The 21,251-nt window shown below is 41.0% G+C and overlaps 2 protein-coding genes across 4 annotated transcripts in view; one reads left to right on the forward strand and one right to left on the reverse strand.

Annotated features, from left to right (window-relative positions):
• Nucleotides 1-15,485, forward strand: part of LOC138026118 (transport and Golgi organization protein 1 homolog) — a 34,138-nt gene extending 18,653 nt beyond the window's left edge. The window contains exons 12-29 of one of the 2 annotated variants that reach the window (XM_068873320.1): nt 311-361; nt 777-881; nt 2,003-2,034; nt 2,391-2,481; nt 2,947-3,013; nt 3,913-3,962; nt 5,107-5,197; nt 5,722-5,860; nt 6,573-6,674; nt 7,702-7,762; nt 8,991-9,026; nt 10,179-10,246; nt 10,351-10,418; nt 10,993-11,020; nt 11,516-11,574; nt 12,169-12,296; nt 13,818-13,983; nt 15,340-15,485. In XM_068873320.1, coding sequence (XP_068729421.1) covers nt 311-361; nt 777-881; nt 2,003-2,034; nt 2,391-2,481; nt 2,947-3,013; nt 3,913-3,962; nt 5,107-5,197; nt 5,722-5,860; nt 6,573-6,674; nt 7,702-7,762; nt 8,991-9,026; nt 10,179-10,246; nt 10,351-10,418; nt 10,993-11,020; nt 11,516-11,574; nt 12,169-12,296; nt 13,818-13,983; nt 15,340-15,416 — 1,419 coding nt within the window. In that variant the 3' untranslated portion in view covers nt 15,417-15,485. The remainder of the gene's footprint in view (nt 1-310; nt 362-776; nt 882-2,002; nt 2,035-2,390; nt 2,482-2,946; nt 3,014-3,912; nt 3,963-5,106; nt 5,198-5,721; nt 5,861-6,572; nt 6,675-7,701; nt 7,763-8,990; nt 9,027-10,178; nt 10,247-10,350; nt 10,419-10,992; nt 11,021-11,515; nt 11,575-12,168; nt 12,297-13,817; nt 13,984-15,339) is intronic. The other variant, XM_068873321.1, reaches the window with a different exon arrangement.
• Nucleotides 15,486-17,766: 2,281 nt separating this feature from the next.
• Nucleotides 17,767-21,251, reverse strand: part of LOC138026130 (uncharacterized protein C19orf47 homolog) — a 9,411-nt gene continuing 5,926 nt past the window's right edge. The window contains exons 6-9 of one of the 2 annotated variants that reach the window (XM_068873335.1): nt 21,095-21,251; nt 20,340-20,515; nt 19,197-19,345; nt 17,767-18,400 (exon numbers count right to left, since the gene is read on the reverse strand). The exon at nt 21,095-21,251 is cut by the window's right edge and continues 24 nt beyond it. In XM_068873335.1, the coding sequence (XP_068729436.1) occupies nt 18,125-18,400; nt 19,197-19,345; nt 20,340-20,515; nt 21,095-21,251 (758 nt within the window). In that variant the 3' untranslated portion in view covers nt 17,767-18,124. Of the gene's footprint in view, nt 18,404-19,196; nt 19,346-20,339; nt 20,516-21,094 lie in introns of both variants that reach the window. The other variant, XM_068873334.1, reaches the window with a different exon arrangement.

A 21,251-nucleotide genomic window follows, 5' to 3' on the forward strand; every position in this document is an offset into this window, starting at 1 on the left:
ATGAAAGGACACTCTTTTACGCATTTTTGAACTGAAGGAGTTGTGTTGGCTCATCAGTCCAATTTACAGTGGGCGACATGTAATTTTAATGATATTTTTAAAACTATTAATGGTGTGAAAATTTTGAAATGTTGGCAAGGTAGTCGAAAGAGACAAACCATTTTTTCTTTCCTGAAAAGTGTTTGATTTTGTAAAGCACTTTATGAGTCAGTAGTTGTATGGGGGAGTTGGAATTCTTGTGTATCTGTGATCTTTTTTCTCTTGAAAATCGCCAGGAAAAACAGTTGTTGTAATTATTTTTTATCACCAGATTTCAGAATTGGAAAGGGATGTTGAAGGCAAACAACATGAAATTGGAAAGGTAAAAAATAATAAATGCTGCAGGAGCAAGAGAAGACAAGTTCAGTAAAAATGCTATAGGGAGGGCAGGGCACCTGTTTATGCATGTGTTGAGGCTGATTAGAAGATATCCCTGGGGCAGCTGGCTTTCATCCCAGGGCTGTCCCTAGGGATGTCCCTAGCAGTGATTGAGCATTAAGCAGATGAGATGTAAAAGATGCAAGTTTTCTTTGTGAAGGCACAGGGCAGCCTCATGTACAATTTATGCATCCCAGGGCTGTCCCTGCAATTGTCCCTATTCCGTAAGTGGTGAGACAGTGGAGTTTAAATTGGGTTAAATTTGGACACAGTAGAAAGGGCTGTTTTGCTTTCTTCTCCCTCTTCGTGTTTACAACTGCAGACCTTGTTTCATCATCAATACATTGTTGCTTTTACAGTTGGCCAATGCTCTGCAAGAAAAACAGGAAGAGATTCAAGCCAATAAGCAAAGCATCAAGGAACTTTCAGACAAAATTCAACAGGGTGATGAGGAAATTGAAAAGGTATGCTCCTACTAGCTCTTCATTCGTAGCATAATTTTAGCAATAAAACTCAAGAAATTCCTGGTTTGCAAACAATTTCTGACTCTGTAAAAATAATACATTGTGAATCTTATTAAAAGGAAACTGTCACGAGAAGCGCATGCGCTAGCGTCTTGTGAAAACTTGAAAAGTGTTAGTTTAACTTTTTGCAAGTTGAATCGACAAATCCAAAATGGTGTCCACTGGAGAGGGCCATGGTTACACTTATCACTTGACTTTGAAAATGACTTCCACTCAAGTTGTCGAATAGTCCTTCAGGACTACACTCACCCAGACGATCGTACTTCACTTAATTTTGATATGACTTCTGGGTTCAAACCACTAGCGATAAATTATGGGAGCCAATCACTGTAGGAGCTAAAATTGTCAATGTGATGGTAGCTGAAATTAGAGCATGCAGCGTTAGCCGTGAAACAAATTATTATATTTAAAATTTAATATTATTTAGACATTGTACCTTAACATCGCCACTTATTTATAGCAAAACGATTGTTTTAACAGATTTTGTTGATTACCTTTGATTTAAGGATAATATCATACCTGGTTTTCATGTGATCGCTACGGTCGCCAACGATCATTGCAGTCGCTGCAGTCGCAGAAAAGAGAGACAACTGATCGCTGCGATGACCTGTTTCCATTTAGTCACTGCAAAAACAGGTCTAGCCTGGCGTCAAGTTGAGAGGGGTTTCCATGTTAAAAACTTCTAATCGCAGTCGCTACGATCGCTGAGCACGTTTTTCGGCGATTGCAGCGATCGTAGCAATCATATGGAAACCAAGCATTATTGTAGAGGCAACTTTTTAGGAAAAAAATTTTGCGACATGGAAACTTTCAGACTTGCATTGGGGGCTGCGTTTAGTGTCAAGTGTCTAGACTAGTTGTCTTATTCTAAATACATTTACTTGTACTTGGGAAATGAGGATTTCTCGGCAGATAAAAGAAATAACTGGTGAACTTGTCACTGTGATTCAATATACTTTTAAACATTTATTAAGCATGAATAACGGCTTTTGACTTCTGTTTGAATTTGAGTTTTTAGTGCAATGCATTTACTTATTTTTGTTTTCCTTATGTCCATACAGCTCAATGATTTGCTGCAGGAGGCTAAGAACAAGTAAGCATTTTTTATTTCAGCATGTAACCTTGACAATTTTCAGTATGCATTTATCTGACGACTACTTGGTGAGAAAGGGAAAAAAAACAAGTATTAGTAGCGACCTCTTGGAATGTATGAGTCCAAATCTAGAAAAACTTCTCCAACGTGTGCAAATTTGTGTTTTATGCGATTCCTGTCGATCGTCGCACATTCGGTTAGCGCGAGAGTAATCGAAACATACATTTCTGACATAAATTAAGAACTTATATTTAAGGAGCTCCAGTAACTATGGAACGTCATACTCCGCTTGAGGAACAGAACTTTATCTTACCAAATGCCTACCACTAAAAGCAGAATTTTTTCGTATATCACAGGAAACATAGTTTACAAGTGGAATTTGATGAGCAGCTTCTGCGAATGTCAGAACTTCAGCAACAGTATAATTTCAAGTGCGAAGAGGTTGAGGTACACACCTGTACATGTATAAGCTTTTCGTGTCCATTTGCAGCGTTTTGCTTTTCCTCAAGATTCCGTGATCAGTTTCCAGCAGCTGAAAAATTATCTTGGCACTAGGAGCCTTTATTGTCCCATGCTTTAGTATGCATATTATTGAATTAAAAAGCATACACAAAGTCTGGAGAGTTTAGGCAGAAGTTTAAGAGTTACTGGCGGTGCCATTGAGAGCAACTTGAGGTCATGCCAACACCTCTCGCCTTGTTATCAAAACTTAGTGCACCGTTTTATGGTCACATCTCTTTCATTATTCTCTTTCGTTGATTCCCTTTTTTGATTTTTTTCTTGCTAGTAATATTTTTTTTCTCACAAATTGCTTAGACAGCAGAACACTGATTGTTGTATTCCATTCCCATGTTCATCAGCTAAGGGTATTGACCATTTAGTTAAGAATCGTTGCTTGTGTTTAAATTTCAGGTACTCAAGGACTGTTTGAAGCAGATTAAGGGAAACACGACAACTGACAATGATGTTGAGGAGATTGGTTAGTGTATTACTTTGTTGTTGTCAAAATTCTTGTTGTTCAAACGCAGGAACGTTTAACACAAAATTGGCCAACTTTATTTTCCTTCAATATATGATTGTCAGGATTTCTAGCCATTCTATGACAAAAAAAAAAGGAATAAGACAATTGATGATAACTTTAATTAAGCAGCATTATTCTGGTATTAAAAAGACAAAAACGTGATGGAAAATCCTCTGCCTTGAGCAATGAGTCTTTCAACAGTGAATTCCCACTTTCTTTGTTTCCCAAATGTGCAGTGTCAACTTATTATTTAATATTAATTTTGATAGGACCACTCATTTCTCATTTCTTGAATGTTTAAGCCGATGACACACGTTTCAACATCCTGCAACATTTGTTGCTCAATAAATGTTGAACAATGTTGCACAGACGTGTTAAACGGAGTAGAGCTGGTCTCTATTTTCGTTCAACATGGCATGACAAACTGTTCAACATTTGTTGTACAACAACTGCAACATCTGTTGATCAACAAATGTTGAACCTTGTGTCACCGGCTTTACTCCACATGTTAATTCTTTGTGGTGACTCAACTATTAGAGGGTAATGTGAAGTGCTAGTTTTGTACCTATGTAAACCATGTGAGCGTTAGCCCTGCTAATGGAAATGGGCCCACACAAGGACGGAGAAAAACTCTGTCCAGGGCTGGAATTTAACCTACGACCTTCGGGTTAAATCACCGCTGCTCTACCGACTACAAGGTCAGACGGGAGCAGGTCGTGGGAATTTAAGAAATATAAGTGAAATATAAGTGCTACACGGCCAATGTTTGCAAAAATTTAACTCTTCCTTAATTCTCTGTGGACTTGCTGCTTTGTGTTTAATTAATTAATTAATTCCGTTTTTTTCCTTTTTTACAGATCCAAATGAGATGGAAAAGAGATTGCAAGATATGATGAATGTTTCTAAGGTGTGAAAATAAAGTTGAAGAGATGATTTTTTTCGACGGTGACTGGCGGGTACTTGGAAAGAGTCTGAGTGAGCCATTGCGGGAGTAGATACGCCCTTCCGATTGCCAGTTGGGAGGCCCTTTCACTGAGCTTCGGGGGACTCTGGAAGCTGCAATAAGCGACAAAAGGGTTGAGGACACGTACCCCGTTTTGGGAATATTGGACCAGTCCCTTCCCCTTAAGTTACTGTTTCCATCTAACCACCTCCCCCTAACAACGCGTTTTTTTTCGCCAAGACTTACTTTTTTCGGTACCAACATTGAATAGGGAAGTAGGGAAGAACAAATGGAAAAGGTATCGTAGAGATGATTTCTTCATAATTGTGGTCTTTCCAGTACAGTGTCTCGACTACTTTTTTCGCTTATTTTAGGCCTGAAATGCTACTGTGACTAAAAACGCAATTCTTCTTTTTCTTTGGATTTCAAAACTATGTTAACGAAACATCAAATGACCCAACTATTAAGCCTTGATTTCAAAAAGACGCCTGTTGATTTTAACTTGAATTTTTCCATTTAATGGTCCGCCATTACAATCCTTAAAATCTTGGATCGAGGAGAAGATGAGGTCAAAGACACACTAGTTAAGAATGCGATGCGTGTGGACGGTGTTGCTGCGGTTCTTAAAGACGTGAAAATTTACTTATTCTCACTGGTCTCCTCCTGTTGTGAAGTTGGTCACTGCCTACAATGTTTGACAAAACTCGTTGTGGAAATGTGACACACCAATACAAGAAATAATGGTCACTACCTAATTTCTCTGTGACGAAAGATTAACTTCTTCATATTCCACCCCCCCCCCCCCGCCGCACCCCCACCCTTCCATCCCTTTAATCCAATGTTGGTTCAGAAACGGCCAAAGGCTTGCACAGTAATTTTCACCACATTATCAACAGTGGTATGGGGGAGCGGGGGGAATAAATAGGCTTTGTTTGTGAGTGCATGTCCTATGATGTCCACGCCAAGATTTTTCCCAAGAGCATTGTCCAAGATTTTAGCTAAAAGGCAAGAAACGAGATGGAACCAAGCGAGTTTCTTTTCCTCTTGGCAAAACGCAAATTGCTTTCGAGTTGCATGAAGAAGGTGCTAAACTTGTAATGTTTCACAGGCCAAGGCCGAAGCCAAGCAAGCCCTTGAGGAGCGCGATGCCATGGCAATTGAATTTGAGGAATACAAGAGAGCAAACCAAATTTTGAAAGGTGTGTAATACCATAACTGGTGACGTTCGGGTTAAAATAGCGAAGTGCCTTACAGACAAGAGAAATGTCGTTCAATCAACTCCCACAAATTGCTAAATAAATGCATACCGCATCAGACATTGTTATCTAACAGTGTTGACCACTGATGGTTTCTGTTTTAACTGTCTGACGGCGTTGATCAGTGAGGTTTTGTGTTCAAGTGACATGTATTGGCTTAATAGGTATTTGGTTAAACTAAAAAAATTATTGCGTCTTACTAACAAAGTTGAGAGGGACAAACTCCACCTTGATTGTTGACTCAAATGCGAAGCACAAGGCAACTTGTTGAAGCCGGGAAAAAAAAATCAAGATGCGAGAACCTACCGGAATTTCGGCAGAGAAAACAGCCGATGAGCTATTAATAAGTCGCTTGGTGATCAAGTCGAGGGGTATTTGACAGGATGGTATTACAGCCTGCTAATATTGTCAGTCAGAGAGCGTGCGTTACTTAAGATTATTAATGTAGTTTTTTTTTGTAATTACAGAGAAATTGGAGGAGCTTGAAGAGAAATTGATGCATGTCCAAGCTGCTGCGGAGCAAGCTGCTCTGATAAAGCGTGAAAAGGAGATTGAATTGGAAACATTACAGCGTTACTTCAAATCCACCGAAGTAGACCTTCACAGGTAAATGTATGTTATTCATTGATGATGCTGGTGATGGTGATGGCAATCAGTTGTGATGATGGCTCTTCACTCTTACGAAACAATAACTTTAAGTAGGAGGGAATGATGTTTGCAATTCAATACCTTCGAGGCGTCACACCCATGCCTCCAGTCACCCTCCCTTCCCTATAAAGAACGGGCTTATACCCGTCCATTGCGTTCTCCGAACCCCAAATCCCCAACTTTCAAAATACAAGTTAAAATCTTTGTGCCGCCTCAGTTTTCGGGGCCTGCTATGGCCCTGAGGGATGTCTGTAGCATAACAAGGTCAACACCAGCCTCACTTTCATTTAAAGGCCAGGTAACAAAGCACACAACTGTTAAGAGGTCTATTGAAAGCGGAAGACCTTAGACAGCAATGACCAGAACCAAGTTGCTGACCAGCGGTTTTCGTTAAAACAATGGTTTGCTGGGGGTGCTCAGTCTCGCGGGCTCAGAAAACCTGGTTGTGGTCATTGTTATTTAAGGTTTTTCGGTCTGTTGCAAGTAATTAGATGCAAGCTCAAATTTGATATCCAAGACACGAGACACGAGTGATGTTAAATTTGGGGAGAAGTGCAAGGGGGACACGTCGTTACGCCTATTGAAATCCGCGTGCGTCTAAATTACAAACATTTCTGAACATGTCTGGTTGCTTGGTTTGTAACTCGAAAACTTCCCTCTTTGATTTCAGGAAACTGACTGCTGAGGAATCCGCGCGAATCAACACACAGAATCAACTGCAATCGGAACAAGCTAAAGCTTCCACTGCCGTTGTCGATGCAGACAAATACAGGTACATGTTGGAGATGGTTTAATCCTTCGCTGGTATAGGGAGCAAAGAATGTGACGTACAAAGCTACGATTGAAGACCCAAGGGGTCGACCATTTCTACCGTGTTGAAACAAGTCATGTTGAAACGAAGTTGAATCGATGCTGAATGGGTTTAAAAGCACTTAAACTTTGCTTTTAACAGCCATTCAACGTTTCTTTTGTTTTCGCGAATGTTGAATGAAGTTGAAGCAGTCTGCCCTTGGGTATGCGCGTGCGCACTGATTCGTCTCTCCATGAGGTATCCATAGTAACGTCCGCGGCTGCAACCTGGGACTGAATACCAGGCCTCTCGCGAACCTTGTTGAATCAAATGTTGATGATGTGTTCAAACCGCTTGCTTACCCCAGCAGTCAACATCGTTCAACTCGTACTTAGCTGGACAATTTAAGACATTGTCTCTTCTGAAACTGTCCAGCTAAATGCGAGGATCTCCTCTCTCATTCGTCTGTAACTCGCACTTGAAATATTTACATTTCTTGTTTGGATTTAGTTGTAACTTAAACGGCGGTAATTGCTCTTAGAGGTAAGGGAAACGAACAGGGGTTACCCGGGAAAGTGAGGGAATTGGGGGTACAAGAAGACAAATACCCCACGGATTTTTTAGGCAGGATTGGAATGGGAAGTACAACAGAGGAGTCAAAGGCAAATGAGGAGACAAAAAGCGCAAAATGTACGGGACAAAGAAAGGCATGGGATCGTTTACAGGGAAGGGGTTTACGGAAAGAGGAATTTCCATAGGGTTGCGAGGCGCCCGGGAGAGAAACGGAAAATCCCAAAAACAGTGACTTTGGACGAGACTTGAAAGGATAGGTTGGAGGAATCCATATCTTAAGTTGTACTTCTGAACAGTTTTTGCATGGTAGGACAAAGAAAAAAAGTGCAGTAACATCAAGGCTTGTGCGTTGAAGATAATTCAATTGTCTCCATGATTTTAACTCTATATGAGTTCTTAAACTATTTTAATCCTTCTCTCTTCTCTCTTCTCTCAGACAACTGTATTTGGAAATCAAACAGCAAATCGAGGAAATCGACGAACGCTCAAAGGAACAGGTGCGAATGACATTTCGGTACTTATTCATTGCAAAGAGTCATTAGTTGGTTCGCTTATCCAATTTTTACGAACTTAGAATTGGAAGGTCGTTTGAGATTCGTTGCAACTTTTTCACAAAGATCGTACACACTTTAATACCGCCTACCATGAAGGAATCTTCATTTCTTGAGCTCTCGAAGCAAAGGCTCCGTTGACCTCCGGCTGTTTCTGTTTACGTGGCCTCATTCACCACAAGTTTTTTTCGAGACTTGAGTGTTTCATAAATTAACAACTTATGATTCCTGCTTAGAAATTTGAGATAGAAGCGAAAGCTTCTGAATTTGTTTTTTAGATCGTTTTCACGTGACGTTATTAAATTCTAAAATGCAAATTGCGACATTTTTACCTGCACAACCTTGAATATAATCTAGATTTAAATCTTTTCACAGCCGTAGCGTCTTTGTGTGAAAAGAACGCGTTTTCGTGGCAAAGCGAATTCCAAAAGTTTTTGTTGATTTCCGGCTGACATTTGAAAATGGCGCCTCCATACAAAAATTCTTAAAAGTTTCATGAGACGTTTCGGCCAATAACTAAAAAATGGTGTACCACACAGACTTGAGACTTTGAGAAGTTGTTTGTGCGTTAGTCTTTTATGAAGTTTTGTTTTCTTGGCCTTTTTCATTGAACGCTTTCGGATTTTTTTTTCGTTGCGTTGCAGTAAAAACGATCTATTGCGTGTTTTCCGTAGAAAGGAATTACAGTCTCTAAATCACATGTTGGTTTTTGATGAAGGGAAAACCGAAATACCCACTTGGCCCAGCCAAACCGGCCACATTTTGACTCGGGATATGTTTTTCCGAATAAAACATTTTCGGATAGTGTGTGGGGTCTTCAGTGTTATACACAGTTCATGAACAAGTTTTGTCAAATGTGGCCAATGTTTTATAGTCCCAATCGGAGAAGACTTGAAGGTCTTTGAAATTACTATACTGAGTGGTGCACTTTCTTCGCCGCTGAGTTATTTTAAGACCCTTAGAGTTGATCCTCTTGGGATCGGTGCGTTCTCCGACTTCCCAAGATTTGCGTGTTCCTCTTGAAATCGTCTTATTTATGTGTGCCTCACCCGAGAAGCCCCTGCTTAGGAAACGGAATAGAATTGAAAATATAAACTCAGCTTAATCGTAACGCCAATACGTAACTTAATGATTTTATATTTGCATGTTAACTCTCACCAATCGTTTTTTTTAGCTGTCCAACATGGAGGCTAGAGCTCATCAAAACTGGGTGAGTTTTTAGGCTTTTATAGTGTCGTTAAATGAGATTTACACGACAGGTTCGTTCGAATATAACGAAATTAACCCAGGCCTCTGTGAAGAAGGTCCTCATCTCGTGAACCTGAGGTTAATCTATGCTGAAGCCTTCACTTGAAAAGCTTTAATGCACCTATCAATGTTAAGCCGCTGGGGATGAGGGGGAGGCAGTCATCTATATTCACCTTGTGTGCAGTGAATTTTGTTTCCAAGCGAGCTTATATAATACTAAAAACGAGACCGAAATACTAAATTTCATTTTTATCGGCTCACTATTTGTCACATCATACTGTAAGTCCTCTTATGGGGCTTTTTTGAATATTTCTCTCTTTTATATGAAGTTTAATATTTTATTTCCGTTGTTCCTGTTTACAATTTAAGTAATTAACATGTCATATTCTTTTTTCCTTCACAAAGTATGTGGTTCTATATTTAGTCAGTTCTGTATGGCATAGTTTCAAGTTTAAAAGCGGAAACGTTTTAGAAACCGAGTTTTTAGCTATAATATTTGCTGTCTTAGTGATTAAATATAGATAATGGCCATGAGCTATAAAAAGATGGCAATTAAGGTAAACAAAAGTAGCATAACAGTTCACGAAAAGATACCAGAATTTCCCTGTTGTACTGCCTTGTTTAGAAGTATCAGTTGAGACAGTCCTCAAAATTTTAAAGTCATTTCTTTGTTACCATTATTTCCTAAACCAATCGTTAAACATTAAGACCTTCTCGCGTCGTTTTTCCGCGCTTTTGCTTTGGCTGTAAATGTTTGCTAGGAAATCGGGGCAGATTTCTTTCAAGCCCTATGAGCAATGGCTAATTCGGCTTCGAGCCACATGCTTGTGACGCCAGACAGAGGCCTTCGTATGTCGCTAATTAGAGAAATGGCGCTATTGATGTCTTAAAATTAATCCGCCGGGAATCCTTATGGCGAACGTTTCTTTTGAGATTTTTCTTTTTAAAAAACCGAGTTACGTGAGTTACTTGGTCCTGGTTGGCGACAACCTCGTTCCCAGGGCTTTTCACCGCCGAGAGAAAAGCGGTGAAAAGCCCTCGGAACGGAGAAAGATGTTGGGTTGGCTACAGATGCTGTACTGATGCGTTTTCGTTTGTTCTTGTCTAACAACAGCTTGACTATCGCGCAGCAGTTAAGGAAAAGGACGCTTTGAAGGAAGAAAATGATCTTTTGAGAAGGAGGCATGGCTTGATTTAAGAATAATTTGTATTATTTGAAATTTATTCAGCCTGTTAAGTGCATACTTCTGTTCGTATGTAAAGCTGAATGTGTGATTAATGTCTAGGTTGTATGACATGGAAGTCAGGGGAAGCCGACCAGGTTCATCTGCGAGCAGTAATCAGATGAATCATGGTGAGTCACACTTAGTAGTTTTTTCATCCGTAAGCGAGAATTTTGAATTCCAGAAGAGGAAATCTTTATAACTTATTCCACGCGCAATCTCAAATTTTCTTTCAATTCGCGTTAAGAAACTTATTTGATTCCCAGTTATTGATTACACTTTGGATAGCAAGTCGAACTCTGTTACAATTTCAATAAAATGTCAGTCAGACAGCTATTGAGAATGAAGATAATTATCAGCCAAAGAGGTGTGATCTTGATATAACGCCAAATTCTCATGACTATCCGACAAAGAAATCTATGGTACTAGTTCGGAGAATGAACGTTTCGATCTTGGAAATGAAAGGGTTAACACGACTGACGCAAAACTCTTCTTGAGGTATTGTTCACCTCAAGAATGAAAAAAGCGTGTATGGAATTGAAAACATTATTGTGACATAAGAAAACTTGAGCGACGCAATGGTGACTAGTTACAAAGTATTATAACAAAATCGTAACTTCCGGTAGTTGATACTTCCGGATTTCTTCCGGAAGTATAAACTACCGGAAGTTTACGTTTTTGTGACATGTTTTTTTTTCTTTTCAGTAGACGGGCGGGACTCTCCACGCCAAAGGTAAGCGTTATGTGTTCATAGTGGTCAACATTTTTCTTCTGTCACCCTTGCAAATTTCCTTCAAGTGCTTTTATCATCAAAAACATCAATTCTGCGTTTTCTTCGGATTTGAATAGAGGGAAACTCTCATTGGAGTAGACAGCTCACTTTAACTGAAAATTTCCTCTATAATTGTCTGCCATAACTTGCGAGTTTAAGCCCAATGAGAACCTGATCGGCGAGGAAGTGACTTCAGAGTAAACATGAAGTGTGTACGTGTATGTGCTTTCCAGTATATTGCACGAGACAAGTTTTTGGTTAAGACGCAAACTTGTGTTTTAATTACTCAAGTTTTCAGTTCTTAGTTTCAAACGCGATGGGAAGAAGGGTTTTTAAACTCGTTTTATCAGTTGAAAAATTGCAGAAATTAGAACAATTTGTACGAAGAACAAGCGAACGATCGATGCAAACATCCTTTGTCCAAGTGGTACTAAGGTAAATTGTTTTGCTTCATAGCCCGCACATGTCTGGTGTTCCTGGTCATGATAGTCCTGTGCCATTTGCTCCAATGATGGGTAGGTCTGTCCATAAATCTTCAAAGTGTAATTATACCAATTGCAATTGTGCGAATGCGCGAGAAACCCCCATCCTAGAGGACCCTGCTCCCTCCTCGAAAGCTAACGGGTATTTTGTGGCGAGGACTAATTTCTATCAGTAATAGGTTAATCGTACACGAACCACTTAGGCTCACACGGCCCGGTTTCTGCAGCATGAAGCGAACGAGAGGATTGCCACTTTCCCCCTCTGGACGGGATGCCAGTCCGTTGGAGTGATACCCTTGACGTTAGGTTGCCAGTACCCATTTATCCACTTGGGTGGGGAAAGACGGCGGGGAGTTTCTTGACTTGTCCAAGGAAAAGAGCGCGGCAACAGAGTCAGGCCTCGGAAGTCGGGCGCGCTAACCACTACTACAACAGATAGTAATAATAGCAGGAATGAAACGAACCGTTTTAGGCGGGTTCAATCTCTGTCAATCTTGCAGTAGTGCATTGATATTAATGTCTTGCGTGACTGCGATATTGCGTGACTGAGGATATCCTACCTTTAGGTATATTATAGCGTGACTGTCGAGTGAACTGATTCATTCTTGTCATCTATTGATGTTTTAGGTCATCCACCCCCACCTCCTCCTCCTATGTTTCCAAGAAGACATCCAGCTGAACTACTAATGACTCCCCCTCGTGCTCCATTTCCTCCACCTGGTCACGTGACTCCCCCAGTAACTTCAACCCCTCAGGTATGCTCATAGTAGAGTGCGAGAATAGCTTTCGTATTTGTTACCCCTGATGTTGGAAAAAAAAACAATTCTTTTGTTTAGGGTTTTAGATGTTTGCTTTCTGGTAATGCTTTTTTCAAACTAGACAAATTAAATCCATGTTCAGAAAATGGCGTATTTTCGTTTCTGTGAAAACAAATTATCATAATTCATAAGTGGATTTGTTTGCGTTTCGAGGGCAGATTCCGCTTGTACCCGGAGAACTGATGACGTAAAAGAAAAGAAGGAAAACTCGGATAGAACACAAAGGAACTCCAAATAAGGACTAATCCCTTGTGAACAAAATACAAAGCTTTCCCTTACCTGCAGCATAGTTAATAGAGGGGACTGGTTTGGAAGCTCGGCAAATATCAAAGGGGCAAACAAAGATGCCAAGATTTAGGTTGGAAAGTCCACTACCGTGCACAATCTTTTGTTTTGCGCTCATACACCATGCATGAATTACGGAACCAACACCTTTCTATTGGTTAGTTCCTCAGTACGGAATAAACAACTAGTGTGTTTTGTGCATGGTCAAGGCCAAAAAAGAGAACAAAAACCGACAACAAAGAAAGTTGTCGGGTTTCATAACCATTCCCGTCTATTAACTATGCCTGCAGAAAGACCCGTTACGAACCATCCACATATTCTTCTGCTTTATTTATGAGATTTTTTTCCAACAGTCGATAACTGCCAACCACGGCAAGACACTGCCCTTCCAATGTTGAGTGTATACATTTTTGAAAAATTTACCAAACTGAACACTCGCATTTGAGATTGACAGTGAAACGAAAACACCAAACGTTCGACAACACTTTCAGCTGCTGTTCTCCAAACTACTTCTGCGTGTTTTCTTGGTTTGCATCCACGTGATGAGACGGCTATGTTGGTGTACAAAACGAAGAAAATGGCCCCACAAGTTTTGCGTAATAATAGGGTCAAATTCCCAAAAGACATTTTACTGGATTGTTCTGCACACCAACATTTGGCCGCCGTGACAGATGCCAGCCATCAATATGCAAAGTTTCAATCCGACAACTTTCATGGATGATTCACTGGGTCGCCAAGTTGGGCATGCGCAATTGGGGTGCGAAAGTTAACTTTCGCATGGTCCACCGAAAAGTCTGTTTTCCGCCATTATATGGAGAGACAACTATATCCAAGAGGATCCGACCGCCTTCCTTGCCATGAGTGCTTTGAAAAAGAACCTAGCACATAAAAATGATGGCTTTGCTCGGTTGACCTATGCCATCACCCGACGACCCCTTCAAAACTGCTTTTGACGTCTAAAAACGTCAGAGTCGAACAGCTTTGCGCACGGGAATCACAAATCAAGGATGTCGCCCCGATTGCGCAGGGTCAATGTCAATACAAATGAGGCAAAGGTCATTTTCTTATACGATTTCCCAGCTGGTGACCCATCCCCTTTTAAAACCTGCGAGTTTCTTCGTCAACTTATTACTTGATAAACCAAAACCATTGCATCATTTGTTTTCCTTTTAGGAACCACCCAAACCCGATGATGTTGATACCAAGAATACTCCTAAACTTCCTCCACCACCTCCTCTCCCTATGGCAGGATTTGGCCCCAGACCACTCCCCCCAATGATGGGTATGCCCAGATTTCCACTTCCTCCTCCGATGATGCCTCCCACTGGAAAAGGACCAAGTAAGTATCTGCCTGTTCAAATCAACACTCATGCATGCTCGATTTCTGTTGGTTTTTCAGTGATGAATGCATGCAAGCAGCGTTTTCTGTGCATTGACTTTCTGCATTTTTGGAGCATGCTGTCAACCTAAGCAACCCCTCCTTACTGCGATATGTCAAAAGTCGATTTCCTTCGCTTTTCCGCTAATTTCCCGCCAGTTCTTAGTCCTCACAGAGTTTCACAGCATGCCTCACGCCGCGTCCACACGTATCCAGATATTTTTGAATCTGCAACTTTTTCTTTCCGGATTCAAACACGTAGCGTATTCGAATCGAATTTGCCCGTCCACACGTATTCGAAACGTATCCGGATTCACTGTAGTGCTCAGTAACTGGGCTCGATCTTGGAACGTCGTCCGGTTTAAAAAAAACGGATTTAGCGTCCACACGATTCCGGATTCATAGCGGATTAAAAAATATTCACTCTGGAGAGCGTATTCAAAAACTTCCGGATTCGCCAGCGAATTCGCCGGATACGTGTGGACGGAAGGCGTTTCCGAAAAGAAGAACTTGTGGATTCAAAAATATCCTGATACGTGTGGACGGAGCCTCAGTTACCGCCAATTTCAGTTTCTGTGCTTTCTAATAGATAAAACCAGGAGCCCATGTGTAGGAGCGAACAACTGCCCTTTGTTATCTACCTAGCCTTTCACTCAACAATACGAACACTGTGATTGGTTGGTTCTTGGTCACGTGCCACTGATCAAATTCAAATGTAACCCGATCGGGATACAATTCCACAGTTGTTGTCCTCTCCGGATGTTTTACTGCGATTGACGGAAAACTCTAAATATACAAACTGGTTAGTTTTGTTTTCCCTCGAGTCCTGATGTCTACCACGACTTCGTCGCGGGAAACATGAGGACTCTCGGGAAAACAAAACTAACTGTTTCCCTCGGGACCGTACATTGAGTGTATAATATTCCCGTCACGGCGTTTTCACAGACCGATTTATTATAGATTGAATTTCCCGCGAATGAGACTACCGTGGGAGCCCGATGACCAATCACAAGAAACTAAATTGGCGTGATTGCGTCACCGGACCGGAAAGGCCTTTTCTTCCGAGGGGAAAGGTAGTCTAAAAATAGATCGGTCTGTAAAAATGCCGTTGTTCGTTCCTAGTAATGGGCTCCTGATAAAACCTCCCGCTCTTTGCTCCGGTTTGTTTCCCGCGAGTTGTAATTTCCCGCGCTTTTCTCGAGAGGCGGACTCATGATTTCCCGCGTCCTGTAGCAGTGTCCTCTTAAATTGGAGTTAGCGACATATTGCATGCTCGTGTCTTAAATTGATACACGCTTGTGTTTCTTCTTTTCTTAGTGCCAAGAGGACCAATGCCGCCTCCTCCCTCGATGTTGAGAGGACCTCCGATGCAAGGCCCAAGGCCATCACCTTGAAATGATCCCAATGAAGATGTATTTAAAATGAGATGAATTGCGTTTTAATTGAATAAAGTATTGGTTTTTACGGATGTCTAGTTTTTTAACCTTTAATTACTCTACAACGTGTCGTTAACTCGGTTGATAAGTGTCAATCGTTTTGGACATTCTCGCCTTCTCAGCGAATGGACCAGCATCTCAGTTCTCCTTACAATGCAGTGTTTTCACGTGACGTCACGGCGGCCATGTTTGTGTCCTCAATAATCCTCTGGTAATTGAGCTCTTTTTTTTCATTACAAATGTTTTCTTTTTTTTTTCGTTGGAAAAACAAGGTTACTGATCATGTCAGTGTTAACACTCTATACTTATCAAATATGCGCGTCATGAGATTTAAGATTGAATCATAATTGGAATTGAACAGATTCTCCTCGTTAGTGTCCACAAAAAAACGTATTGAGAACAGTTGAGAGAATAATCATTTTGTATCAGGGCTTAGTATCTAACAATTTATCTCGTTGCCTGCATAGAGGAGCCAGAGATTCGTAAGCAGACTCGAAAGGGTTTTTCGTTTTTAGTGTTTGTGAAACGATGAAAGATACCAAAGAAGGATATTTCATAGTGTAGGCTAACTATAAATATCTTTGCAACTCTATTGTTGGGTAATACTTTAAGGGTTACTTATGACGTCATATCGGTTACCGTGGCAACAGGCGAGGTCCACAGAAAGGCCCTCTAAATGTCAGTTTTTGAAAATTATCTGAAAAACTAAGTCGGTGACCCACCGTTTTTATTTCTTTGTTGGAAATTTCCACAAATTCTTTAACTTCTTAGAGAGTATGACAAAAAGTTATCAAGTAGAATTTGTGACAGAAAATTGTATTCGATACCTTTCCCCGAAACTTTTCTTATTGAAAGTGCCATCGTGAATGATGCGTGCATGCAAAAAATCGAGATAGGTCACCGAGCAAATTTACGAGATAAAGGCAATTATTTCCCGGTTCACGAGGTTTAAAGCCGTATTTTCACTTCCGGTCTGTTGTGCGCGCTAGTTTTAATTGACTATTTTCACTATCCCATAATGCAATACGTTTTGGGGGTATTTACATAAAAACAAGACAAGTCAGTGAACTGAATATCTATTGTTTTAATGCAAATACCTCCCCCCCCCCCCGCCCCCCCAAATGAAATTAATTATGGGATCAGTGAAAAAAGCGAATAGAAATTTGATTCATTCAGTTGATGCGTGTTTCTTAGTTATGAGGTGGTGTGTGTAAGTTACGCGTGCGCGCGCAGTTAAGAACCCTTTCGAGCCTCCTTTAACGTCCGCGGGTTCGTCCGCGCGGAAATCTTCTCACATTGAAATTTGTTTCATTTCACGCCTGAAGTTAGATCATAAATTACTTCTTCCAAAAATGAAAAAAAATTGGGGGGTCACCAACTTTGTTTCGGAGAAAAAGGCAAGGGAAAAATGCCGTAATTTCGATGGATAGGTCATCATAACAAGATGGAGCCTCATCAACTCATCCGTCGAAAATCATTAAAAAAAAAAAAATTAGAGTGAAGGTTTCCTTGCATGCCGCTGGGGATGTCGTAAATAGTAGAGTTAATCCTCACCGAGCGTTGTAAAGGAAAAGAACTTCAAAATCATGCATTAATTTTTAACTATGAAGTTCGTAACGTAATAAAAACACATTAGAAAACCAACCCCATTAAATTTACGCAACGCCGCTGACTAAAACTAACCTTCCTCGAGTTTTCAAAACTTTCAACCACTACTCGATTAGCGACCTTTTCCAGCCTCCCGGTCCTTTCTCTTTAACGTTTCATGATGAATTGGAAATAAATGTGCCATTCTTTAGCCGACCTAGAAATATTTTCCCGGCGTTTTTGTCGCCATAAGATCTTAACTAACTAATGCTTGATGTAATGCGTGACATATTACTGTCGCGTTACCTGCGCAGTAAGTTGCGCACAAACAATGAGCGCGAACGTCCTTAAAGCGCGCCTCCGCGCTACACTGCCTTACTCTTTTTCACAATGCTGTATTTCAATCATCTACGGGAATGAAGTACAGGTGTCAGATACAGACAGACAGTTCAGAAACTACCATCTCGTGATGTTCATCGCAGATCTGCAGTATTTGGATCTCAGCATCGATCTGAAAACGGTTAACGTTTCAATGACAGGGATCTGCCTTGTTTGTTTAGCAGGTCTCGGTTTTAGCTTACGGCGAATAATTCAGGATTTTTGTGTCTCACTCTTCCGAATCATTTAGTTTTCGTCATGCCAAGGGGAAAGGTGATCTTGCTAGAATAATTGCAACCCCTCAAATGAAGATCACGTTCACACGCCAAAGAATTCACAGTTCTCAGTAACAAAATAAGATCTTTTATTCGGGTAAGATGGTACTCTGTTACCGCAAACATCAGAGATCGTCAGCCAGAAATTCAACAGAACCACCTTGAATAAAGCGTTTCGTAGCGCCATACCTTCGATTATGCCCACAGACCTGATCGTTAGTCACCTTGGCCAACACAAGAAAAAAATAGTTGGCAGATTCAATCCACTCTTGAAGTGAACGATGATCCAACGGGATATTTCCTGAGAAGATTTGAAGTCGCGGCAAAAAAAAAAAAACTAAAAAAACCGCATTAAAACTAAAACTTGAGGGATTAACAGGTGGGAATAAAAAATTTCGATTTAAAAATCTGATCAAAAATTTAATGCTATACTTTGGAGCCCAAACGTGCAAACACCGATTTTTCGTCTGCGCTCGAAGTGAGTCCCAGAGATCGTTTGACTGGTTTTACAGGTTTGACCGGTTTAGAAGGTACTCCTTTTCGTTTGACTGGTTGTAACACGCTGTGGCTTGTATAGTCGAAATCAGCGGGTGTTTCGTCGCTTGATGGCAGCCTTATCCTTGGATTTACAGGTTGAACTGTTGTTTCCGCTGATGGTGAAGCCATTCCTCCCAGCCGACTGAAGACAGACGTTTGCCCTTTCTTCTGTGAAAAGTCAGAAAAAGTGCATTGTGTTTAGATTTTCCATACAAGAGCAACACACAAGAATGATTTATACCGCGTCATTCAAATTAGAGAAAACGATGAGAGGACACGGAAAGAATACGAGAAAACACTTTGCAGCCTAGGACATAATGGAAACTAATGAACTCCACCTAAATATGTAGTGCATTCTGGGAAACAAAGGCGAAGTTGAGGACTCTTGGCGCTGTGCCAATTTGGCTCCCCAAGAGTAGGAACTCTCCCCCCTCCCTACCCCCTTCCCGGGGGAGGGGGTTCTTCCTATTAATATTCTTATGGAGATGCTCTGCTAGATGGGGTTGCATTTCTTCCCGGGGGGTGGGCGTTCTTCCTATTAATGTTCTTATGGGGATGTTCCGCTAGATGGGGTTGCATTTTCAACAAAATTCCCGACAGAGTTACTAGAATGGGGTCGCAACTTGTCGGGATTTTGGGGGTAAGAAAGTTCTGGCTAGTGAGATTTAAAAATGAAAATATTTACGGAATAGCAAATGCACCAGCATGCAGTTTTTTTTTTTGTAGAAGGAAAGTAAACCCCCTCCCCCCCCCCCCCCCCCCCCCACCCCCCAATTTAGTACATCTACGTTAATTTAAAACGCAAGTTCGGAGCAATCGCTTATAGACACGAGCTAAATTCTCGTCCCCAGAAGCTGAGAACCAAGAATAACAATCTTTGGCAAGTTCCAAACCAAGACTTCTAAGTGGGCTACGTACTCATTTGGGAGTGGGTTCGGCCACCCCTAGGCTATTGACTAACCTTCAATTTTGCAGTGACACTTGTTTTCAAAGGTTTAAGTGCTTTCACCTCAGCTTTCTTCGGTTCCTTGGTAGCCACTTCTAATGGCGGACTTTCTTTTCCAAGTCGATCGAACACTGACTGTCTCCTTGCAATCTTTGCTTTATTTACTAAAAAAAAAACGGAAAACAATTGCACTACAACCAACAGCTCAAAGGGGCAACGTCACGTTATTTCAGGGTGTTTAGGAGAAATCCTTAGTTGAGCACGAGTTTGAAACTCGAAAATAGTAATGTGGAATTCCTTTCCTGATAAAATTATCGTTACATCCCAAACAAGATGATTCTGGGCGAAAACGACCGTTATCCAGGCGATTTGCCGTAAACTTGAAAAACGTCGGGCTGACTTTGTTCAAGATTACCCAAATAAAATCCGTTTCAATCTTGTCCATTTGTGTCCATCCATGCTTCTTTTTCCTTTTACTGTAATTTTTTTATATTGTTCGAAAGTTTTAAGTGGTTATTGCAATGTTTCATTCTGCATTTTGGGCGTCTCATGAGATTATACCAGTTTGCGTGGCAGAGCCCCTTTTAGTGAGGTTACTACCATTTCTTTACCGTTTCAAGAGAAAATTTGAAGTCACTGAATACAAGAACGGTTTTCGAGTGAGTGCCTAAGATGCTCTTGTGATTGCTTTACCTTACTATTTCAACGTTTTATGATTGGATGAAAAATTTCACGCTACATTCTAAGCCAATAGGAGTCAAAAGTGAAACCAACAGAGACTTCCTCACCGCGTTTTCGCGCGCTAAACGCGTTGCGCTCTGGACGCAAAGGAAATTCTTTGCGTTGCGATTGGCTGCTTGGTCTTTGCAATGGTGCAGTTTTTGGAAAGTGATGAACCTGGTTTGAGCAACCGGCCTTAAACAACCAATTAAATGAACCTTAGTTTGTCACTGTGTTTAAGTTATGCATTCCATGCACTTAATCGAAACTTTGTGCCTGCAATGCAATGTTACGCTTTGTGTGCCCCTTTTAATTATTCACAAATGATGTGACATTTTCGGAGACTATCTGCCCCATCTCCATTACATGTGTAGACTGCGTAACAGGAAATGCACGTGACACGCGTCACTGTTGAGTACGTGACAATTTTCTACCCACCTGCGCTAGCGGCGGCCGCATGTTTTTGCTTCGTGATTAGCTTCTTGCTCCTTTCAGTAGATCCCTGAGGCAATTTCACCTTCAGTGTCTGTTCTTCTCCTTCTTTTTCTTTTTCACCCTTGGACTTAACTTTCAGCTGTTTGCCTGGAATAACCTTGACACTCTTTTCGCTAAACCTTCAGAAAAGAAAACTATAAATTGCAACTTGTTCTTAGTTGTGAGTCTCCGACTAAAGATGTCAGCAGCCGCCAGTATTTAATAAGTTGCCTGAATACTGTGGCTCCATGAAATAGATACGTTTTTTCGAAGGTTATCCATGTAGTACTTTTACTTAAACAGAGATATCTGTTACAGTGTCATTTTTAAGAGCCATCTTATTCCCACGTGAACGATCCAAGAGATATTATCTCACGGTAATGAATGTGCATGGGCAGTCTTTTGGTTGACCCAAGAATCGAACCCACCAATAAGGCCATTTGAGGCAGTGGTACAATAATCAGAAGTGGGATGTCAGGGGAACAGTAGAAGAGCAAAGAGAACCACAGAAGAGCTTGGAAAGCCCACTGAGGACCAAGGAAAATGGACCAAGGACCAAGGAAAATGGCTCAAAAACCCTAACCCTAACATTTGACTTCATTTGCGTTAATCGTTAACTTCAGTTTACAATGTGCCCAATTAGTGCTCGAGCGCTAGAACGACTAGACACTTAAATAAACTTCCTTTCCTTCCCATTTTTTTACCACACCATAACTCACCTCTCTGACAGTGATTTCTGGCTTTTGATTGGTTGAGGCTCATCTGACACTGTTGTTTGAATTGTTAGCCTCTTCTTCGTTGGTGATGGTGTTCCTGTGGCAGTGGCAGCTTCCACAGGGCTACTTTTACCATTCTCTGATTTCTTACTGCTCATCC

This window comes from Montipora capricornis, chromosome 12 (assembly GCF_036669925.1).
Source record: "Montipora capricornis isolate CH-2021 chromosome 12, ASM3666992v2, whole genome shotgun sequence".
NCBI classification, from domain to species: domain Eukaryota; kingdom Metazoa; phylum Cnidaria; class Anthozoa; order Scleractinia; family Acroporidae; genus Montipora; species Montipora capricornis.